The sequence below is a fragment of the Pantherophis guttatus genome, chromosome 5 (genome assembly GCF_059756535.1).
Source record: "Pantherophis guttatus breed Tessera chromosome 5, ASM5975653v1, whole genome shotgun sequence".
In the NCBI taxonomy this organism is placed as follows: domain Eukaryota; kingdom Metazoa; phylum Chordata; class Lepidosauria; order Squamata; family Colubridae; genus Pantherophis; species Pantherophis guttatus.
Genome location: NC_142067.1, coordinates 2,444,854 through 2,469,049, shown reverse-complemented (window position 1 = coordinate 2,469,049; position 24,196 = coordinate 2,444,854). Strand labels below are relative to the sequence as shown.

Sequence of the window (24,196 nt, the reverse complement as noted above, 5' to 3'; positions counted from 1 at the left end):
CTGTCCAGTTTCTTCTTAAAAGCTGCCAGTGTTGGAGCAACCCACAATTTCCAGAGGCAAGCTGTTCCACTGGTTAATTGTCCTCACTATTAGGAAGTTTCTCCTTAGTTCCAGGTTGCTTCTCTCCTTGACTAGTTTCCATCCATTGTTTCTTGTCCTGCCTTCAGGGGCTTTGGAGAATATGTTGACTCTCTCCTCTTGTGGCAGCCTCTCAAATACTGGAATTCTGCTTTTGTTGCATTCATCCTGGCGGGCTCCTCATGAGTAGTCCAGATTAGAGAAAGCACAAGGACAGGTGTTTCTCGTGATGAGAAACATTTCATTTGGCAAGGTTGCTCCTGCACCCCATAGCCGAATGCAAACCTTGGGGGTAAATCTAACAAGCTGTTAACAGGACAAGTGAGAGCATCCAAACGGGGCAGGATAAAATCACCCCCAGGATTTGAAAATGTCGCCCCCTCACCCGCTTGCTATTAGCCTCCTTTCAGGGTTAACAGTCCCTCCTCCTATTTTCCCCACAACAACCCTGTGAGGTGGGTTCAGCTGAGGGAAAATGACTGGCCTGAAGTCACCGAGTTGGCTTTCATGATTAAGGTGGGACTAGAACTCACTGTCTCCTAGTGATTGGCCTAAAGTCACCCATTTGGCTTTTGAGCCTAAGGCAAGACTAGAATTCACCATCTCCTAGTGATTTACCCAAAGTCACCTAACTGGCTTTCATGACACGGCAGGATAGAACTCACTGTCTCCTGGTGATTGTCCCAAATAAGCTTTCATGCCTAAAGGTGAGAGTAGATCTCCTGGTGATTGAATGACCCAGCTCGCTTTTGTGCCTAAGGCAGGACTAGAACTCACCGTCGCCTGCTTTCTAGGCCAGCACCTTCACCATTGCTATGGTATATACACCAAACTGGCTAATTGTGCAGTTTTCATTTTTCCCGAGCGTGCAGACCAGCTGCCTTTTCTGCCCATCCTATTTGCTTGCAAAGAATCTTTTTCCCTACAACCTGGTTCTGTCTGGATGGGCGGATCGGACCAGCAAATATTCTGATGCAAAGTTGCATTTTGGACCCATCTCTTCTGTTGGGAGATTTTGAACCCTTAGCACCCTATGCGAACTTTCCTCCTATTGTGTGGCTTCTCTAAACTCTGTTCCTAATATTTGCACCTAAGAAGGTGGGGACTGTTGCCTTGATAGGCGGACAATGCTAGGCATTAATTTCCCGGACAAAACTAAAATTCCACAATTTTGCAGATGGTTTCTAAAGTTCTCTTTCTAAAGTTGAAGACCCTGGTTGGATTATATTCTATTGCTTGTGTTTGCATTATCATGAATTCCAGTGTGATGTAATCACTCTCGCTCCAACTTCCGGCAACTTCAACTCCCTCTATCACTTCTCCTCTGTTGGCAAGAATTAGGTCTAGTACAGCTTTTGCTTTAGTTGTGTATGATCATGATTTATCACTTATTGCTTGTACATACATTGAGAGCTTATTGTACCAGGGACAAATTCCTTGGGTGTCCGATCACACTTGGCCAATAAAGTTTATTCTGTTCTGTTCTGTTCGGTTTGGTTCTACTCCGATCTGATCTATAAGAGCCACAGTGGTGCAGTGGTTAGAATGCAGTACTGCAGGCTGCCGACTGCCTGCAATTTGGCAGTTTGAATCTCACCGGCTCCAGGTTGACTCAGCCTTCCATCCTTCTGAGGTGGGCAAAATGAGGCCCCAGATTGTTGGGGGCAAGAGGCTGATTCTGTAGATCGCTTAAAGAGGGCTGGAAAGCACTGTAAAGCGGTATATAAGTCTAAGTGCTATTGCTCTTCCTATTCTCCCTCCCTCCCTCCCTCCCTCCCTTCCATCCATCCATCCATGCATCCATCCATCCATCCATGGTGCACAATGGTTAGAATGCAGTATTGCAGGCTAACTCTGCAATAGTTAGATCTTAACCAGCTCAGAGTTAACTGAGCCTTCCATCCTTCCAAAGTCGGTAAAACGAGGACCCAGATTGTTGGGGGCAAGAGGCTGACTCTGTAAACTGCTTAGAGGGCTGTAAAGCACTGTAAAGTGATATATAAGTCTAAGTGCTATTGCTATTGCTATTTTATTCTATTCCATATTTTCTATTCTATTCCATTCTATTCCATTCCATTCTATCCCATTCTAATTTCTAATTCTATTCCTAGTCCATATTCTATTTCTATTTCTATTTGAGGAGCCTTGGTGGCGCAGCAGACTAAAGTGCTGTTAAGTAACACCAGCTGCCTGCAATTACTGCAAGTTCAAATCTCACCAGGCTCAACGTTGACTCAGCCTTCCATCTGTTCGAGGTAGGTAAAATGAGGACCCGGATTGTGAGGGCAATAAGCTGACTTTGTATAAAATAGAACACCGCTTAGGGGGGGCCGAAAGCCCTACTAAGCAGGTATATACAAAAGTATGAAGGCTATTGCTTAACGCGTTGTAAGCCGCCCTGAGTCTCCAGAGAAGGGCGGCATATAAATCGAACCAATAAATAAATAACAATAAATATTTCTATTCCTATTCCTATTCCTATTCCTATTGTCATTCCTATTCCTTTCCATTCCATTCCATCCAATTCCATTCCACTCTACTCTACATTCTATTGTTCTCTTCGTTCTCTTCCTATCCCATCCTTTATACATTTGTTGATTAGCAAAAAGTTCATCTATTTCTTCTGCTCGGTTGGGTGGCCTGTAGTTTACGCCTATAACAATGTCATTCTTTTTTCCTTTTATATTGACCCCTAGGGATTCTAGAAGGTTTTCATCCTCAGTTTTGTAGATTTCTGTAGAGATGTAGAGATATTTTATATATAATGCAACTCCACCTCCTTTGTTAGGTCTGTTTCCTCTGAACAGCTTATACCTTTCCACCAGTACACTCCAGTAATTAAGTTTCATGTCTCCAAGTTTCAAAATTAATATCTGCCTTTGTGTACTGGTACTTCAGGTTCACCCTAGTCATTCCCTACACTTTTGAGTTCCCTTGGCTCTTTGCAAAACAGGTTTCTGGGGTGCTAAAGTTGGAAGTTGGTATTTTTACTCTTATAAAAGATTATTTTCTCCTTCCAAGTTTGCTATTAGCCTGTTTCTCACTCCCTTGTGGTTGAAGTATCATCCGGAGTCTGGTTTTTATTTTATTTGCATCCTGCCTTTATAATTTTTACAAATAACCCAAGGCAGCGAACATGTCTGACACACCTTCCTCCTTCTATTTTCCTTATAACCACAACCCTGTGAAGTGGGCAGGGCTGAGAGAGGGTGATTGGCTAAAGTCACTCAGCCAGCTTTCATGCCTTAGGCGGGACTAGGACTCTCTGTCTCCTGGTGATTGGCCCAGTCACCCAGCCAGCTTTCATGTCTAAGGCAGGACTAGAACTCTCTGTCTCCTGGTGATTGGACCAAAACCACCCAGGTGGCTTTCATGGTTAAGGTGCGACTAGAACTCAGTCGCCTGGTGATTAACCCAGTCACCCAGCCAGCTTTCACCCAGTCTAAGGCAGGACTAGAACTCACGGTCTCCTGCTTTCTAGCGTGGGGCTTAAATAGATGGGGTTAAGTCTCTGTTCCAGGGAATAGAATGCGAATTATCTATTTTATGTAGCTTAAAAAAATTTCCCATTTTATAAGGGGAACTTTTTAAAAACGATGTACCATCGGTCGGTACATTATGTTGGAAATATGGAAAATATTAAGAATCATTTTATTGTGCTTGGTGGATTCGTAAAAAAAAGGGAGAGAAATTTCTGGTTTCTTTTTTTTTTTATTGAAAAGTTTTACAGAAAAAAAAGAATTTTCTTCCCCCCCATATTCCCCCCACCCTTTCCCTCTCCTCATCCCACCCTCCCCCCCAGACTTCCCAGGGCAAAATACAAGGTATTTCATTTAACTATCATAAACTAGATTAACCTACTTATCCTCAGACTACTAACTCCCCCCCTGAAACCTTAACTCCACTATAGATAATATAATACTTCTAATACTTAACGTTCATTCATAAGCTATTTGATATTTTCTTGTCTGATACTTATTTTGAATATAATCAATCCATCTTCTCCATTCCGATACGTATCTTTCTTGTGTATAGTCCTTCAGGTACGCTGAGATTTTCGCCATTTCTGCTAAGTTCGTTACTTTCAGTATCCACTCTTCAATAGTGGGCAAAGAGTCCTTCTTCCAATATTGCGCTACCAACAGCCTAGCTGCTGATACTAAGTTCAAAATCAATTTAGTCTCTGATACTATACAATCCGTCGTTATACCCAATAGGAACAATTGAGGAGTAAATTTCAACCTTCTTTTCAGAATATTCTGCATCACCCACCAAATTTTTATCCAAAATGCCTTGATTTTCTTACAGGTCCACCATATATGATAATAGGTTGCATCATTACATTCACATTTCCAACATTTAGCTTGCAAATTCGAGTACATACATGATAATTTTTTAGGATCTAAGTGCCATCTATAAAACATTTTATAAAAATTCTCTCTCAAATTTTGTGCTTGCGTAAATTTAACATTTCTGACCCAAATCTTTTCCCACGTTTCCATCATCACTGGTTCCTGAAAGTTTTGTGCCCATTTTATCATACAATTATTAACCAATTCCGTTTCTAAATCTATTTCCAATAATGCATTATACAACCTTTTAATATGCATCTGACTTTGATCTCTAATCTGTTTCACCAGATTTTCCTCATTTTGCATAACACCAATTTTTTGATCTTCCCTCCATCTAGCTTGAAGCTGACCATACTGAAACCAAGTATAAATTATCCCTTCTTCTTTTAATTCATCTAAAGATTTCAGTTGCAACTTACCCCTTTCCAAAAGAAGAAGCTCTTTATAAGTAATCACCTCTATTTTTTGCTCTATACTTATATTTTCTATTGCATGTCTGGGATTTGCCCATATGAGTATCTTATAATTTAACTTATATTGGTACTTTTTCCAAACCCTCAAAAACGCATTTCTAAGTATATGACCCTTAAACACTTTATCCACTTTTTTTTCATATAACAGATAAGCATGCCATCCATATAACAAATAAAAAACATATAAAAACCTTCTATGTTTAACATTCTTTGTTCAGTTAAGTTAAACCAATCACTAATTTGTGATAAAGCAGCTGCTTCATAATACAATCTTAAATTAGGCATTTTAAGACCTCCTCTCTCACATATATCCTGTATAATTTTCAGTTTCATTCTTGGTTTCTTCCCACCCCAGATGAAAGTATTAACCTCTTTCTGCCATTCCATCAGATTTCCATCTTTCTTAAGCACTGATATCATTTGAAACAAAAATAACCGAGGTAGTACTTTCATTTTTATTGCTGCTATCCTTCCCAGTAATGATAGTTGTAGCTTTTTCCAATTTTCCATTTCTTTTTGTACTTTTTGCCAAAGAGCTTCATAATTATTTTTAAACAGTTTCGTGTTTGAGGCTGCAATATATACTCCTAGATACTTAACCTTTTTAACTATTTCAAACCCCGTTATTCTCCCTAGATCTTAGAAATTTCTGGTTTCAAGGACATATTCATTGATTTTTATCTCCTCTTTTATTACTTTATAAACAAAGTTTTCAAGATCAACATTCAAATGAAATCAGATTATTTTCTTGTGGTGGCTGATGGACAGACAGCCAGTTAGAAAAGAGTCAAGGAAGATATTAAATAATCATTTTAATATGATTATTGCTGTGAGGCTATTCATATCTGCAGGAATGGAAAGATTCTGAAATTTCCAGAATGGAGGAACGGCTGATGAAGATGACGGAACTAGCAGAGGCGGAAAAACTGATTTAGAAAAAGATCAACAACAACATTTATCAGTGGTTGCAAAATATGGACATTTTGCTGAAGAAAAAAAAAAAAAGAAAAAATAAATGTTTCTGAAGATTAGAAAACGTAGTAGGTTAATGAAAGAAGGAAATTATGATGTAACTTTAGGGAGAGAGGGCAAAATACAAATGTATCTATAACCACTGTCTAGAACCTATGGCACGTGTGCCAGAGGTAGCATGCAGCGCCCTCTCTGTGGGCACGCGAGCCATCGCTGCAGTTCAGCTCTGCTGCGCATGCGTCTCCCTCCGACCAACTGGTCTTCAGGTCTCTGCCGCGCATGCGCTGGGGGATGAGGTGCATGTGGGGGCCCCATGCGTGGGTGCGTGGCATATGGGGGAGCGTGCATGCGCAGGGGTGCACACATGCATGGGGCGGGGTGAATGCGTGGGGGCCTGCACGCACATCACATTTGGGGGGTTCGGGCCCGTGCATTTGTGCAGAGAATCAAAATAGAGGTGGAAGGGACCTTGGAGGTCTTCTAGTCCAACCTCCTGCTCAAGCAAGGGACCCTAGACCATTTCAGACAAGTGACCGTCCAGTCTCTTCTTAAAAACCTCCAGTGATGGAGCACCCATAACTTCTGGTGGCAGGTTGTTCCACTGGTTAATTGTCCTCACTGTTAGGAAGTTTCTCCTTAATTCCAGGTTGCTTCTCTCCTTGATTAGTTTCCATCCATTGTTTCTTGTCCTGCCTTCAGGGGCTTTGGAGAACAGGTTGAGCCCCTCTTCTTTGGGGCAGCCCCTCAAATACTGGAAGACTGCTATCATGACTCTTCTTTTTTCTAGACTAGCCAAACCCAAATCCTGCTACCGTTGCTCACATATTTTTGTCTCCAGGCCTTTAATCCAGGGGTGAAATGCTCCCAGTTCGGACCAGATTGTCCAATCCGGTAGCGATGGCGGTGGACGGTTCGGAGAACCGGTAGCAAAAATCCCTGGCCCCCACCCATGCCCAGCTGAGCCGCGCAATCATCAGAGGCTTTTTTTTTTACATTTAAAAGCATTTTTTCTACAACCTCTTCGGCCGAAAAAATGCTTTTAAAAGTTTTTTTAAAAAGTCTCTGATGATCGCGCGGCTCAGCTGGGATCGTCAGAAGCTTTTAAAAGCATTTTTTTCTGCAACCTCTTAAGGTTGTAGAAAAAATGCTTTTAAAAGTAAAAAAAAAAAAAAGTTGGCCACGGCCACCCAGTTACATTACACCCCCCTCACCAAGCCTCGCCCACAGAACCGGTAGTAACATTTAATGCTTTAATCATCTTAGTTGCTCTTCCTTGCACTTTTTCCAAAGTGGCCCAGGCTTGTAGAAAGTTAATTCTTTCCTGCAGAGGACGCTTTCTGAATTTTCAGGAGTTTTTCACCACTGAACAACTGGAAGGCGATCTCTTCACAGGACGTTGATACTCCACATTCAAACAAGCAGCCGAAGAAGACTGGATCTTCCCCTGTGCAAACAGCCAGGTCTGAGTAGCCACTGGGTCCCGTGTTCAAGATCCAAGGTGTCTTCCAGGAATTTTCCTCCAACGGACAGGGGTTCAAATAGATGCCCAGATCCGCACGTGTCTTTTGGTTGGTGGGATGGGAGAAGAGCAGCCACGATTCGGAGGTCTTTGAGGAGGCTAAGGAAGACTCAGACCCCAGTTGTGGTGAAGGAAAACTCACCACGCTACCTTGACAACCATGGGGTGGTTCCTGCAGTTTCCGAGATCGGAAGCGGGCTTCGAAGAGGCATCCACCATCTTTGCTGAAGACCTCAAGACAGTATCCGTCACTGCTGCGGGCGTTACAGTATAACACCAGGCTATTATTCCGGTCCACCAACTCTGCCATTTGGCACTCCGACGCCTGCAGTGGTTTTCGGAGAAGGTGGCCCTTCTGCCACGTCTTCCCGCCGTCGTCGCTGTAGAAGGCGAAGGAGTGAGGTTTGGTGCCACAGCAGAGCGGGTGTCCAAACAGACGTCTGTGGATGTAATAAGCGTAGGCTGGGACGAGCAGCCGCCCAGAGCTCAGCTGCACTCCGTGGCCCGGTCCTACAGCAAACGCAGCCCAGTTGTTCACATCTTTTCCAATCACCTGTTTGGTCAAGTCCGTCATTGGGCTCCAGGTGCGTCCACCATCTTTGCTGAAGATGTAGCCCAGCCTGGTGACATTTTTGCTCGTCCAGATCTGGTGTTTGTTGCTGATGTGGTCGAGAACACAGATGAAGAACAGGAAAATGGTGCCTTCCTTTGCATCGTACACTGGACACGGACTCATGGTGCGATATTCGGGTAGGACGGCGGTCTCCAGAATCTGCAGGGGGCCCCACTAGAGAAAAGATATGAAATGGTCAGATGTGAAACTGTGCATCAGAGCCTGGCAAATCATGTCGGCTTTCTTTGGTGAAAAGAAAGAAGAGGCTGGGGACTTATTTCAGCTATTGCATCGCCTATTTTACAATAAACCATGTTTTGTTTTAAGCCAGTTATGCAGCACCCCAGGGTTCTACTTCATGCAGCCCACTAAGCTATATATTGGTTTGTATACAAGCCACAGTGTTCTAATTCATGCACAACACTAAGCCATAAACCATGCTTTGTATATACAGAATATAGAACCGTGATGGTGAACCTTGGGAAGGTAAGTAGACCAGCGATGGGGGGGATCAGCTGTGCCATACGATTTAGCTTTGCTAGAAAGCAGAATTTCCTGCTGAACTGGAGCAAAAGGGTAGCATTTGGACGGATGCCCAAACTGGCAGGCAAAACCATGTTGCCTGGCACGTGCAGCCTTGCCTGTTTGTCTTTTGCGTTTCTGTCACGCATGCCCGTGTGACGATCAGCTGTAGAAGGGACCTTAGAGGTCTTCTAGTCCAGCCCTCGAACAGGACACCCTATATAATTTCAAACAAATATTGTGTTTACCCTAAAATAAGCCCTCCCTGGATAATAAGCCCTCCCCTGAAAATAGACCCTTCTCTGAAAATAAGGCCTCCCCACAAAATAAGCCCTCCCCTGAAAATAAGGCCTCCCCAAAATATTTAAGCACATACACAGCGAGTCCCCACCATTTCATCTGGTTGGGTTAGGGAGACAGAGCTGGAAATCAGATACGATGGCAAGAGGAGCCCCGTCTTGTTCCATGCGCCCCAAAATAATAAGACCGCCCCCAAAATAAGCCAAGTACTTATTTCAGTGTGCAAAAAAAAAATAGGTCTTATTTTCGGGGAAACACGGTAGTTGTCCAGTCGCTTTTTGAAAGCCTTCAGTGATGGGACACCCACAACATCTGAAGGCGAGTTATTCCATTGGTTGATTGCTCTCACCATTAGGAAATTTCTCCTTAGTTCTAGGTTGCTTTTCTCCTTGGTTAGTTTCCATCCATTGTTTCCTGTCTTGCCTTTTGGTGCTTTGGAAAATAGTTTGACCACCTTTGTTTTTGTAGGAGCCCCTCAATTATCAGAAGACTGCTAGCATGTGACCCCTAGTCCTTCTTTTCATTAGACTAGACGTATCCAATTCCCGTAACTGTTCTTTGTATGTTTTAGCCTCCAGCCCTCAAATCATTCTTGTGGCTCTTCTCTGCACACTTTCCAGAGTCTCAAAATCTTTTTTATACTCCGGTGACCAGAACTGAATCCGGTATTCCAAGTGTGATCTTACTAGGGCTTTGTAAAGTGGTATTAACTGCCTCAGTTATGTGTCCCTCTTTCCATTTTTTGTATACTTATCCCTTTTCCCCCCTCTCAGTTGGTCTGAGAGTGCTGGTTTTTGCTTAGTTTTCTTGTTTTTCTTTTTTAGTGGTATTGAACTGGACTGGGCTTTTGTAATATTTTTCAGAGTTTCCCAAGCTTCTTTAGTTGATTTCTCCTTTAAAATTTTCATTCATGGGATCCTCCCCAAACTCTCTCTGAGTTTGTTACAATCAGTTCTTTTAAAGTTTAAGACACTGGTTGGATTATATTCTATTGCTTGTGTTTGCCTTATAATGAATTCCAATATGATGTGGTCACTCTCGTTCCAAGTTCCGGCAACTTCAATTCCCTCTAACACTTTTTCTCTGGTAGTAGCAATAGCACTTATAGTGTTAGACTTATATATCGCTTCACAGTGTTTAATAGCCCTGTCTGAGCATTTTACAGAATTAGCATTTTGTCCCCAACAATCTGGGTCCTCATTTTACCAACCTCGGATGGAAGGCTGAGTCAAGTTTGAGCCATTCATAATCGAAGCGCCGAACTGCAGCCAGCCAGTAGTAGCAGAAATAGTAGTTCTGCATTTTAGCTACTGTGCCACCATGGCTCATACAGATTTCTTTTTTTATATATATTATATGTTTTTTCTTTATAAACAATAAGTCCTTAGTGAACAGCGTACAGTCCAAGTCAATTTGTTTACATAACAATATTAAACTCCTAGTTTCTACCTCTATTAGCCAACCATTGATAAAACAAACACCAAGTTTGAAAATATTCTGTGCCTTCTTTTTCTTTTATCTTCAGTGTCAATCTGTCCATTTCTGCACAGTCTAATGTTTTCTTAATTAGTCTGTCTGTGGGTGTTTCCTCGTTTTTCTAGCATTGCGCAACTACAATTCTTCCTGCTGTCAAGGCATGTAATATTAAATATACATTCCCTTTATCATATTTCTCTGGCAATATGACTAACAAAAATAATTCTGGCATTGTCTATATGTTTCTAACCACGCATGTATTTTTTCTAACCACGTATGTATTTTCGTCCTTTTTTTTTTTTTGCTTTTGTACATGATCACCACATATGATATGTACCCAGAATTTCATTACATTTCCAACATAGTGAGAACATGTTTTTAAACATTTCAGCTAATCTAGCCAAAACAAATTTTTGTACAAATTTTCCTTATATGAGTTCACTTCAGAGGGTTTGTCGTGTTTGGGGAGCTGGGTCAGAACAGGTGGGAGGTATAATGAACAGAGGTAGTGAACTGGGAATCATGGCTACTTTGGGGCTGCAGGGTTACCTTCACGGACAGGCCCTCTTTCTGGCCACGTCGCATGACCAGGAACTTGGCGTCTTCGTCCGAGGGTGAGGTGCGTTTTTCCGCAAAGGCCAGGAAGGTGGACTCCGAAGACAGATAGAGCAGAGCGGGGATGCGGTAAGTGAGGCCCCCCTCCTGGCGGAAGAGGGTCACCTTCTCAGAGACCCCCGAAGTCTCCGCCATCTTCTCTGGAGACAGGAGAGGCCAAATTAAGACAACATTTTTAATCTTCAGCAGTAGCAATTTCAGCCCACCCCAGTATGCAGAGGAGATGGAGTTTCTTCCCCCTCCCCAGGATTCTCCTTTCCCCTCCCCATAATCCCCCTCTCCCTTCCCCTGTATTTCCCCCTCCCCCTGAATCCCCCCTCCCCAAGGATTCTCCTTCTCCCTGAATTCCCCATTCCCCCCTCCAGTTTTCTCCGGAGACTCAGGGTGGCTTACAGTGGGTTAAGCAATAGCCTTCATACTTTCGTATATTTATACAAAGTCAGCTTATTGCCCCCACAAACTGGGTCCTCATTTCACCTACCTTAGAAAGGATGGAAGGCTGAGTCAACCTTGAGCCTTGGCGAGATTCGAACCAGCAGTAATTGCAGGCAGCTGTGTTAATGACAGGGTGCTTAGACCACTGTGCTATCAAGAGCCTTGATAGTACAGTGGTTTAATGCACCCTGTTATTAACACAGCTATTAACACAGCTGCCTGCAATTTCTGTTGGTTCGAATCTGTCCAAGGCTCAAGGTTGACTCAGGCTTCCATCCTTTCTAAGGTGGGTGAAATGAGGACCCAGTTTGTGGGGGCAATAAGCTGACTTTGTATAAATATACAAAAGAATGACGGCTATTGCTTAACCCACTGTAAGCCGCCCTGAGTCTCCGGAGAAGGGCGGCATATAAATCAAACTAAAAAAAAAAAAAAAAAGGCTCCTTTCCCCCCTCGACTCCCCATTACCCCTCCCCAAGACTCCCCCTCCTCCAGGACTGTCCCTTCCTCTGTCCCGGGGATTTCCCCCACTCCTTCCGCGCCCCCCAACCCCACTCACAGCGCTGCGGATTCGCGCCCCTGCTTGCAAGCGCTCCGCGCGTGGATCGCCAACCAGGAAGCGTCCCGGTCTTCTCGTCCTCCTTCTCCGCTCCGCAGCTCCGCCCTCGCCGGCCCTGCTCAGCCGGCTTGACGTGGGACTCCCACGGGGCCTCACCTTGCGGGCCCAGCAACCGCGGAATTACCGGGAAGGGGAGGGATGGAGGCCGCTCGGGCGCCCGCGGGCGCCAGCCTCATCTCGCAGCGCATCGCCAAATGGTTTGAGGTTGAAAAAAAGAAAGCAAAGCCGGGGCGGGGGATGGGTGGGTGGGCGCAGGGGCAGAAATCCGGACGCAGCGCCGGTCACTGCTCGTGAACAGTCCACGGCAGCAACTACTTCCTTTCATTGAAATGCCTCGGGTTTTGCAGCTGAGCCGCGGCGCGCTTCAAGAGGAGCACATCCCGCACGGGATGCCCCGGGTCGACGCATGGACACGCACAGGTGCATCCGAGGAAGGGCGCTGCGGACGCGGGTTCAAGAGAAAAGGGAACGGAGGATGCTGTCGTGTCTTGGGGACCCCAGTCAATGCAACTGATCTGCGTTGAGGGCAGGCATTTAGACGGAGCTCTCCTAGGCTGGGTATGCGTAGCCTAAGGAAGAGAAGGATTGGGGGGGGGCATGATAGCACTCTTCCAATAGCTTACGGGCTCCCCCAAAGAAGAGAGGGGTTTTTTCCCCACCTATTCTCCAAAGCACTTGAAGGCAGGAGGAGAAGCAATGGCTGGAAATGAATTAAGGTTAGAAGCAAGCTAGAAATAAGGAGAAATTTCCTGGCAGAGAGCAGAATTAATCAGCTGTCTTCAGAAGTTGTGGATGGTTTTTAAAGAAAAGATCGGACAACCATTTGTTTAGAATGATATATGGACTTCTGATTGAGGAGAGGGCTGGACTAGGAGACCTCCAAGGTCCTTCCCAACTCTGTTATTTTGTACTCTTGCTAAGTGAGACGGTTGAGTGTGTCATGTCCAATTTTACTTTTTTTTTTTGGCATTGATTGTTAAGCAAATCACTGCAGTCATTAGCTGAATCACACAGTCATTAAGTGAATCTGGCTTCCCCCATGCACTTTGCTTGTCAGAAGCAGGCTGGGAAGGGCGCAAATGACAATCAATCAGAATAGAGCTGGAAGGGACCTTGGAGGTCTTCTAGTCCAACCCTCAGCTCAAGCAGGAAGGCCCTCTTCCATTTCAGACAGGTGGCTGTCCAGTTTCTTCTTAAAAGCTGCCAGTGTTGGCACACCCACAACTTCCAGAGGCAAGCTGTTCCACTGGTTAATTGTCCTCACTATTAGGAAGTTTCTCCTTAGTTCCAGGTGGCTTCTCTCCTTGATTAGTTTCCATCGGTTGCTTCTTGTCTTGCCTTCAGGGGCTTTGGAAAATATTTTTTTAAAATAAACCTTTTATTGTTAAAACAAAAGTTGGACATGATGGAACCGTCTTGGTGATATCTCTGCCATACAAAATATAGCATAAATTTCTTATATCTTCAATATACATTACTACTTACTAATTCTATACACATGCTTAACGTCTTTTACATGTTTACAGATACATACTTTATTACATATATTGCATCTTGTTTCGATCTATACATCCTTGTTCTTATCTGTTTCGACTTCCATTCCTTAAGTTTAACCATTGGTAAAATTTATTCCAAATCTCATAGTATTCTGCCTCTCTTTTATTTTTCAGTTCTAATGTCAGTCTATCACATTCTGCACATTCAAATACTTTATTATTTCCCATTCTTTTGGTACGTTTTCACTCTTCCATTGTTGGGCATAAACTATTTTTGCTGCTGCTATGATATGTAGTGTTAAATATGTTAACCCTTTACTTAAACCTTCTTTTATAATTCCTAATAGAAATAGTTCTTGTTTGAGTTCCACTTTCTGTCCTGTCATTTCTTCTAACCATATTTGAATCCTTTGCCAAGATTCTTTTGCTTTTCTAGATGTCCACCATAAGTGGTAATAGGTGCCCGGTATTTGATCACATTTCCAGCATTTAGGTGATCAAATTTTGTACATTTGGGCTAGCCTAGCTGGTGGTAGGTGCCACCTATAAAACATTTTGTATAGGTTCTTTTTGTATGACGTGGCCAGAGTTAGCTTCCTCTTTCTTTCCCAAAATTTTTCCCACTTCTCCAATCCGATATTGTACCCAAAGTTCTTTGCCCATACCACCATTGTCTCTTTAACATGCTCTTCCTCCATTTTGCATTCTAATAAAAAAAATTATATATTGCTTTAATCATTTTCTCCTCTGTCCCCATAAAAGTTTATCTAATATCGTTAAGTTTCTGCTGATGCCCCACGTTTTCATCTCTTTCATATAACTTGACTGAATTTGCAAATATGACCACCATTCCAAATATAACCCTTGTCCTTTTAGCTGCAATCTCGATTTTGTGGCAGCCCCTCAAATACTGGAAGACTGCTATCATGTCCCCCCTACTCCTTCTTTTATCCTGGGACACTGTAACTATCGTAACTATACGCCGGTTGCCAAACACCTGAATTCCGATCCTGCAACAATTTTAACGGCAAGAATTGGTCATAAATCACTTCTTTTAAAAGGCTGTTGCATCTTTGAACGGTCAACTTAACAAATCAAATTTAACTCTTATTTACATTCCTGGAAATAAATTTTGACTGGGGGCCTGCGGGACTTTTGCAGAGGGGTGACTGACATTTGGGGGGTGGGCAGCACTGAGCCCCTCCTCCAGGTTCATTCTATTCTATTCTATTCTATTCTATTCTATTCTATTCTATTCTATTCTATTCTATTCTATTCTATTCTACTCTACTCTACTCTGCTCTGCTCTGCTCTGCTCTACATTCTGTTCCGTTCTCTTCGTTCCCTTCCCATCCCATCCCTTACCTACATTTGTTAATTGATTAGCAAAAAGTTCATCTATTTCTTCTGCTCGGTTGGGTGGCCTGTAGTTTACGCCTATAACAATGTCGTTCTTTTTTCCTTTTATATTGACCCATAGGGATTCTAGGAGGTTTTCATCCCGTTTTGTAGATTTCTGTAGAGATGTAGAGATATTTTATATATAATGCAACTCCACCTCCTTTGTTAGGTCTGTTTCCTCTGAACAGCTTGTACCTTTCCACCAGTACACTCCAGTAATTAAGTTTCATGTCTCCAAGTTTCAAAATTAATATCTGCCTTTGTGTACTGGTACTTCAGGTTCACCCTAGTCATTCCCTACACTTTTGAGTTCCCTTGGCTCTTTGCAAAACAGGTTTTTGGGTGCTAAAGTTGGAAGTTGGTATTTTTACGCTTATAAAAGATTATTTTCTCCTTCCAAGTTTGCTATTACCCCGTTTCTCACTCCCTTGCGGTTGAAGTATCATCCAGAGTCTGGTTTTTATTTTATTTGCATCCTGCCTTTATAATTTTTACAAATAACCCAAGGCAGCGAACATGTCTGACACACCTTCCTCCTTCTATTTTCCTTATAACCACAACCCTGTGAAGTGGGCAGGGCTGAGAGAGGGTGATTGGCTAAAGTCACCCAGCCAGCTTTCATGTCTAAGGCAGGACTAGAACTCTCTGTCTCCTGGTGATTGGACCAAAACCACCCAGGTGGCTTTCATGGTTAAGGTGCGACTAGAACTCAGTCGCCTGGTGATTAACCCAAAGTCACCCAGCCAGCTTTCACCCAGCCTAAGGCAGGACTAGAACTCACAGTCTCCTGCTTTCTAGCGTGGGGCTTAAATAGATGGGGTTAAGTCTCTGTTCCAGGGAATAGAATGTGAATGATCTATTTTATGTAGCTTAAAAAAAATTTCCCATTTTATAAGGGGAACTTTTTAAAAACGATGTACCATCGGTCGGTACATTATGTTGGAAATATGGAAAATATTAAGAATCATTTTATTATGCTTGGTGGATTTGTAAAAAAAAGGGAGAGAAATTTCTGGGTTCAAAGACATATTCATTAATTTTTTATTTTTTATTTTTTAAATGCAATTTTATTGAATTAAGAACATATTACAATTCAAACTAAACGGTTCGGCAACGTGTAGTCATATTGTATATTTACAAGTGCGGTATCTAGTCAATTATCTAATCATTTATACAGTTTGTACAAAAATTCTTGTGAGTAAAATTGATTACTGTTTAATTAGAGTACAATAATATATAGGGTTATCTAATCGTTGTGCATTATTCCACGAGTATTAACTTTTGCATTTAATTTCTAACCACCTATACCACAGATCCCAGATCGTATAAAATTCTGAATCCTCCTTTCCGTTTAACACATACGTTAATCTGCACATTTCTGCGCAGTCAAGTATCTTATTGACTATCTGTTCCTCGGTTGGTCCTTTTTTCTCTTTCCAATATCTGGCATAGGAGAGTCTAGCAGCTGTGACAATATGAATAATCAGATATTTCTTGTCCTTTCCAAATGTTCGTTTTAGCACTCCCAGGAGATAGATTTCCAGGAGGAAGTTAATGTCCTCCTTTAATATTTCTTTGATCCATTTTTGTATTTTTTTCCAAAACTTCCTCACTTCCGGACACGTCCACCACATGTGATAGAAGGTACCTTGGTGGTGACCACATTTCCAACACTTGGGGCTTGCATTTGGGTAGATCTTAGCAATTCTAGATGGTGCTAGGTACCATCTATATAGCATCTTATACTGATTCTCCTTATAACTTGTTGCTCTCGTCAGTTTAAGATTGCTATTCCATATTTCTTCCCACTCATCAAGATTTATCTTTGATTCGATGTTTTTCCCCCAAGCAATCATTTGGTCTTTTAATATTTCTCCTTCTCTGTCGTATTCGAGAAGGTAGGAGTATAATTTAGCTAATAGTTTGTTCTCAGTACCTAGCCATACCTTATCCAAACTATTTGTCCCCATCTCTATTCCCTTTTCTTGTTTATCCTTACTATAACGGGATTTAATTTGTAAATAGGGCCACCAATCTATGTGGATCCCTTGCTCTTTTAGTATCTCATTGGGTATAAGGTTACCACTTTTATCCAAAATATCTTGGTAGGTGACCATTTTCTCCCTGCCTAACGTATTTGGATGGACTAGTGCCTCCACTGTGGAAATCCATTTTGGGTATTTCAAATAATGTTTATGCCTGATTTCTTTCCATGTCTTCATTAATGTATCTCTAATTTTGTGTTGGTGGAAGTATATCCCTGTCCCTTTTCCTTTGTCCCAGAGGTAGGCATGCCAGCCTCTCGATAGGTCGTGCCCTTCCAGTTGTAAAATTCTCTTATCTCTTAATAAGGCCCACTCATGTAGCCATACTAAATTGGCCGCTTTATGGTATAATTCCCAGACTGAAATTATGATGGAACTTTAGGGAGAGAGGGCAAAATACAAAGGTATCTATAACCACTGTCTAGAACCTATGGCATGTGTGCCAGAGGTAGCACGCAGCGCCCTCTCTGCAGCTCAGCTCTGCCGCACATGCGCCTCCCTCCGGCCAACTGGTCTTCAGGTCTCTGCCGCGCATGCGCTGGGGGGGTGGGGCGCATGTGGGGGCCCCATGGACGCATGCGTGGGTGCATGGCATATGTGGGGGGCGCGTGCATGCGCAGGGGTGCACACATGCATGGGGCCGGGTGAATGCGTGGGGCCTGCGCGCACATTGCATTTTTGGGGTTCGGGCCCGTGCATTTGTGCAGAGAATCAAAATAGAGCTGGAAGGGACCTTGGAGGTCTTCTAGTCCAACCCCCTGCTCAAGCAAGGGACCCTAGACCATTTCAGACAAGTGACCGTCCAGTCTCTTCTTAAAAACCTCCAGTGATGGAGCACCCATAACTTCTGGTGGCAAGCTGTTCCACTGGTTAATTGTCCTCACTGTTAGGAAGTTTCTCCTTAATTCCAGGTTGCTTCTCTCCTTGATTAGTTTCCATCCATTGTTTCATGTCCTGCCTTCAGGTGCTTTGGAGAATACTTTGACCCCCTCCCCTCTTCTTTGGGGCAGCCCCTCAAATACTGGAAGACTGCTATCATGTCTCCCCTGGTCCTTCTTTTTTCTAGACTAGCCAAACCCAAATCCTGCTACCATTGCTCACATATTTTTGTCTCCAGGCCTTTAATCCAGGGGTGAAATGCTCCCAGTTCGGACCAGATTGTCCAATCCGGTAGCGATGGCGGCGGGTGGTTCGGAGAACAGGTAGCAAAAATCCCTGCCCCCCCCCATGCCCAGCTGAGCCACGCAATCATCAGAGGCTTTTTTTTTTTACATTTAAAAGCATTTTTTCTACAACCTCTTCGGCCGAAAAAATGCTTTTAAAAGTTTTTTTAAAAAGTCTCTGATGATCGCGCGGCTCAGCTGGGATCGTCAGAAGCTTTTAAAAGCATTTTTTTCTGCAACCTCTTAAGGTTGTAGAAAAAATGCTTTTAAAAGTAAAAAAAAAAAAAAAGTTGGCCACGGCCACCCAGTTACATTACACCCCCCTCACCAAGCCTCGCCCACAGAACCGGTAGTAACATTTAATGCTTTAATCATCTTAGTTGCTCTTCCTTGCACTTTTTCCAAAGTGGCCCAGGCTTGTAGAAAGTTAATTCTTTCCTGCAGAGGACACTTTCTGAATTTTCAGGAGTTTTTCACCACTGAACAACTGGAAGGCGATCTCTTCACAGGACGTTGATACTCCACATTCAAACAAGCAGCCGAAGAAGACTGGATCTTCCCCTGTGCAAACAGCCAGGTCTGAGTAGCCACTGGGTCCCGTGTTCAAGATCCAAGGTGTCTTCCAGGAATTTTCCTCCAACGGACAGGGGTTCAAATAGATGCCCAGATCCGCACGTGTCTTTTGGTTGGTGGGATGGGAGAAGATCAGCCACAATTCGGGGGTCTTTGAGGAGGCTAAGGAAGACTCAGACCCCAGTTGTGGTGAAGGAAAACTCACCACGCTACCTTGACAACCATGGGGTGGTTCCTGCAGTTTCCGAGATCGGAAGCGGGCTTCGAAGAGGCATCCACCATCTTTGCTGAAGACCTCAAGACGGTATCCGTCACTGCTGCGGGCGTTACAGTATAACACCAGGCTATTATTCCGGTCCACCAACTCTGCCATTTGGCACTCCGACGCCTGCAGTGGTTTTCGGAGAAGGTGGCCCTTCTGCCACGTCTTCCCGCCGTCGTCGCTGTAGAAGGCGAAGGAGTGAGGTTTGGTGCCACAGCAGAGCGGATGTCCAAACAGACGTCTGTGGATGTAATAAGCGTAGGCTGGGACGAGCAGCCGCCCAGAGCTCAGCTGCACTCCGTGGCCCGGTCCTACAGCAAACGCAGCCCAGTTGTTCACATCTTTTCCAATCACTTGTTCGGTCAAGTCCGTCATTGGGCTCCAGGTGCGTCCACCATCTTTGCTGAAGATGTAGCCCAGCCTGGTGACATTTTTGCTCGTCCAGATCTGGTGTTTGTTGCTGATGTGGTCGAGAACACAGATGAAGAACAGGAAAATGGTGCCTTCCTTTGCATCGTACACTGGACACGGATTCATGGTGCGATATTCGGGTAGGACGGCGGTCTCCAGAATCTGCAGGGGGCCCCACTAGAGAGAAAATACAAAATGGTCAGAGATGAAATCGTCCCATCAAATCCTGGGACAATCATGTCAGCTTTCTTTGGCAAAGAGAGAGAAAAGACCTGGGGCCTATTATAGCTCTTTTGCACTAAACCAGGAGTCAGCAACCTGCGGCTCTGGAGCCACATGTGGCTCTTTCACCCCTCTGCTGCGGCTCCGTCACTCAAAATATGCGTCACAACCGCCAATGTGCGACACCCGCCGGCACGCGATTTATTGAGCTTTTCAACCCCCGGTAGCCAACCATGGATAAATCCAAGAAAAGAAAAGTTTCAGAAGAAAACAGAAAGTTTAATTCAACTACATATGCTAGTTTTGTGGCTGCTCAAGAAATAGTCAGGCACGGGAAGGGTTTTGTGGCTCCCAGTGTTTTCTTTTCTGTGGGAAACGGGTCCAAATGGCTCTTTTGAGTGTTTAAGGTTGCAGACCCCTGCACTAAACCATGTTTTGTTTTAAACCCAGTTATGCAGCGAAGCCACAGTGTTCTAATTCATGCAAGCTCAGGGGAGCATCAAGGACCCCACAACACGAAGCTGTAAGGCACAGTTTGTGTACAAGCTGCAGGATTCTAATTCATGCACAACACTAAGCTAGCTACACATTATGGTTTGGATACCAGCTGGGTATATGCACTGAGCTAAATCCCTAATACAGGCAGTCCTCGACTTATAACAATCGTTTAGTGACCGTTCGAAGTTACAACAGCACTGAAAAAAGTGACATATGACCGTTTTTCAGAGTTACGACCTTTGCAGCATCCCTACCATCACGTGATCAAAATTCAGACATTTGGCAACTGACTCATATTTATGACGGTCACAGTGTCCCGGGGTCACGTGATCTCCTTTTGTGACCTCCTGACATGCGAAGTCAATGGGGATTCACTTAACAACTGTGTTACTAATTTAACAACTGCAGCGGTTTGCTTAATAATTGTGGCAAGACAGGCTGTAAAATGGGGCAAAACTCAATGAACAATTATCTCACTCAGCAACGGAAATGTTGGGTTCAATTGTGGCCATAAGTCGAGGACAACCCATACAGGGAGTTGACAATGGCCAAACCTTGCTGAATGTGGGACACAATATTCCCTTCTTCCATTGATTGATTGGGTCCTGTTTGGGAATCATGAGGACTAGAATCTTTAAAAAAAAATTAGAATAGAATATTTGCTAGTCTGGTTGAAGCAGTTGTGTGAACGCAGCCATAGTATGACATGGGGCAGAAAGACAATGTATGGGGTGCCCTGAATCCACCTGAATGTATATATAATGAACAGGGGTAGTGAACTGGGAATCATGGCTACTTTGGGGCTGCAGAGTTACCTTCACGGACAGGCCCTCTTTCTGGCCACGTCGCATCACTAGGAACCTGGCGTGTTCATCCTGGGGTGAGGTGCGTTCCTCCGCAAAGGCCAGGAAGGTGGACTCCGAAGACAGGTAGAGCAGAGCGGGGATGCGGTAAGTGACGCTCCCTTCCTGGTGGAAGAGGGTCACCTTTTCAGAGACCCCTGAAGTCTCCGCCATCTTCTCTGGAGACGGGAAAATTCTAGGAGGGGGAAAAAAAGGGACATCAAATCAAGCCAACATTTCTAATCTCCAGCAATGGAATTTTCAGAATGCCCTGTTGAGGAGCTTAAGGTAGGTGGACGTCAACTCCCAGAATTCCCTAGCCTAGCGAATTCTGGGAATAGAAGTCCACCCATCTTCAAGTCCCTGAGGTTAGGCAAAAGGCGGCCACTAAAAAAGAAACTGGAGGAACAGGCACTTCAATAGAAGAGAATAGCTCTAATTCAGGGTTTGCCCCAAAGGTGCTTTTTCAAGAGGCAACTGGATTTTCTGGCTCTTCTTTGAAGATGTTTCGCTTCGCATTCAAGAAGTCAAAAAGAGGGCTGGGAAAATATCTACAGACCCCTCGCATCCTGGACATCAACTGTTTCAACTCTTACCCTCAAAACGCCGCTATAGAGCACTGCACACCAGAACTACTAGACACAAGAACAGGTTTTTCCCGAATGCCATCACTCTGCCAAACAACTAATTCCCTCAACACTGTCAAACTATTCACTAAGTCTGCATGACTATTAATCTTCTCATTGTTCCCACCACCCATCTCCTCCCGCTTATGACTGTATGACTGTAACCTCGTTGCTGGGATCCTTACGATGTATATTGACTGTTTCCTAGTATGATTTGATTTCTTATTTAGTAACCTATGACTATCATTAAGTATTGCACCTTATGATTCTTGACGGATATATCTTTTCCTTCTATGTACACTGAGAGCGTATGCACCTGAAGGGAAACAATAATAAGGATATAATAAATAATACTAGGATATGATATACTGGTATACTAGATTCTGTAACCATTAGGTTCCTGTAATACACATATGCCTTTGTATTTGTATCACATATATTATGCCTTTATATTTGTATCTCCTGTAACAAACATATTCTGTTATTAGGCCTCTGTAATGTATCTGGTATTTGCCAAAGGTATGTCCCTGCCATTTGACCTGAACTCATATCAATCTTCTTTCTGTGCTATCTAAGAGCATGGTGCTATCAACAAAGGGATAATTTACACCTCAGCCCTAATTTATGTTTGATCTGGAGAAACTCCTGTCTTCCAGGGCCAGGGGGCCTAAGTGGCCAATTGAGTAAACAAAGAAATGCTTAAGATAAAACTAATTGGGAAGTTTCTACTCCCCCTTGCAGGGCAACAAGGAATGCATTGGCCTGGATTGGGAGGCCAGAGTTGGGTACTAAACTGAGGGTATAAAAGGACGCCATACCTTCCCCAAGGTGTGGCTATTTCCTCGCACGCATTGTATCTGTATGTTCTGGATATAGTTCCACCCAGTATTTTGTTTTTGGCCATAAATAAAATCTGGTTTTTTTTGCAAGCCTCGTCTTGAGTCTCTCTCTTTGGCATTCTGGTGACTCAAGTGTATTTTGGCACCTTACACACCAAAGACAAATCCCTTGTGTGTCCAATCACACTTGGCCAATAAATTCTATTCTATTAATGTTGCCAGGGCTGTGAAACATATTTTAATTTATCTATTTATTTATCTGTTAAAACGAGCCCCTGCATTTCAGAAAAGTGTCTTCATCAGAAATTTTATTTTTTTGCAAATTTCCAGCCTGGCTAACCGTTTCACAAAGGGCTTATTCTACTGCTGCCAGCACTTGGGGCTTTCTTCCTGCTGTGGGGGTGGGGGAGGGAAGAGGAAGATAGGGGAGGGCCCCTGAATGGCGGGTGTCTATCTAAGCCAGAATACCCTAAATGCAGGGAGGGGTGGTGGTGGAAAGGGAGGCCTCCTTTTCCTTCCAACCATCCATGGGTGTGTGTGTGTGTGGAGAAGGGAGAGATGGTGGGATGTGGGGGGGGGATGAGGGGGGAGAGCAGTGGCCTCCACCCCATGGAAGGAGGCCAAAGTAGCTTTCTGCAATTGGGGGCCATGCTTGTTCCAGGACGCTCCTCCCCAGGGATTCCCCCTCCCCAGGATTGCCCCTTCCCCTCTCCCGGGGTTCCTTTCCCTTCCAGGCATTCCCCCTCCCCTGGATTCCTCATTCCCCCCCCCAGGTCTCCCTTTTCCCCCTCCCCCTCGATTCCCCCTCCCCAGGATTGCCCCTTCCCCTCTCCCGGGGTTCCTTTCCCTCCGGGGCATTCCCCCTCCCCCCTCCAGGTCTCCCTTTCCCCCCTCCCCCTCGACCCTCCCTCCCCAGGACTCCCTCTCCCCCCAGGATTGCCCCTCCCCCGGGGTTCCCCCCCTCCTTCCGCGCCCCTCCACTCACAGCACTGCGGATTCGCGGCCCCTGCTTGCAAGCGCTCGGCGCGAGGATCGGCAACCCCGGAACTCCACCCCCCACGTCTCCTCCTCCTCCTTCTCTCCTCCCCCGCCAGCCCTGCTCAGCCGGTTTGAGGTATGACTCCCACCCGGCCCCCCCTTCCAGCTCCAGAGTTAGGGAGTTACGGGGGTGGTGGTGGAGGGATGGAGGCCGTTTGGGCGCCCGCGGGCGCCAGCCTCATCTCGCAGCGCATCGCCAAATGGCTTGAGGTTGGAAAAAACGAAAGCAAAGGCGGGGCGGGTGGATCGGCAGAGGGATGGGTGGGTGGGTGGCCGCAGGCAGGGGCAGAAATCCGGACGCTGCGCCGGCTACTGCTCGTGCACAGTCCACGGTAGCAAAACCTGGAATGATGCAAGTGATGCGTTTCATTGAAAGGCAGCCCGTTTTGCAGCTGCAAAGATCGGCAGTTTGCTACGCTCTTATGCAACACAGACGTTGTATTTTCATTCTGATAATAAAGGCTATAATTCTAATATGAAAAGGGTTTTATGGGGGGGGAGGAGCCGCCAGGCGCCTCCAGAGGAGAACATTCTGCACGCGTGCACCATACACACGTGCGCCAGACTGACGCGTAGACACCGGGGCCGCGGTTGGCTAAAACTGATGTGGCCTTATGGAAAGAGAAAGCTCGCTTGTTGCCCCCTAGCGGCCGCTCGAGGTGCTGCAAGTGCTGAGCCTGGTACAGGCAGTCCTCGACCTACGACAGCCACAGAGCCCAAATTTTTCTGTCGTTAGGCGAGATGTTTAAGTGCGCTTTGCCCCATTTTAAGACCTTTCTTCAGTGGTGGGATTCAAATAATTTAAC

At 44.6% G+C, this 24,196-nt stretch overlaps 2 protein-coding genes across 4 annotated transcripts; both read right to left on the bottom strand.

Annotated features, from left to right (window-relative positions):
• Positions 1–5,412: 5,412 nt before the first annotated feature.
• Positions 5,413–12,023, bottom strand: LOC148113272 (sialidase-3-like). The gene is made up of 3 exons (XM_087895719.1): positions 11,915–12,023; positions 10,855–11,060; positions 5,413–8,181 (listed from the first exon to the last, which is right to left on the bottom strand). The coding sequence occupies exons 2-3, from the start codon at positions 11,053–11,055 to the stop codon at positions 7,186–7,188; spliced, it is 1,197 nt and encodes a 398-aa protein (XP_087751845.1). The 5' UTR covers positions 11,056–11,060; positions 11,915–12,023; the 3' UTR covers positions 5,413–7,185.
• Positions 12,024–15,888: 3,865 nt separating this feature from the next.
• On the bottom strand, positions 15,889–23,591 carry LOC117676462 (sialidase-3-like). Of its 3 annotated transcripts, XM_087895717.1 has the most exons (4): positions 23,338–23,442; positions 21,773–21,829; positions 20,861–21,083; positions 15,889–19,502 (listed from the first exon to the last, which is right to left on the bottom strand). In XM_087895717.1, exons 3-4 carry the CDS (start codon positions 21,059–21,061, stop codon positions 18,507–18,509), a joined length of 1,197 nt encoding a protein of 398 aa, XP_087751843.1. In that variant the 5' UTR covers positions 21,062–21,083; positions 21,773–21,829; positions 23,338–23,442; the 3' UTR covers positions 15,889–18,506. The 3 variants fall into 3 exon arrangements, with proteins under 3 accessions (XP_087751843.1, XP_034291837.2, XP_087751844.1); XM_034435946.3 differs by lacking the exon at positions 21,773–21,829 and having other exon boundaries at positions 23,338–23,591; XM_087895718.1 differs by lacking the exon at positions 23,338–23,442 and having other exon boundaries at positions 21,773–23,186.
• Between the last annotated feature and the right edge of the window lie 605 nt (positions 23,592–24,196).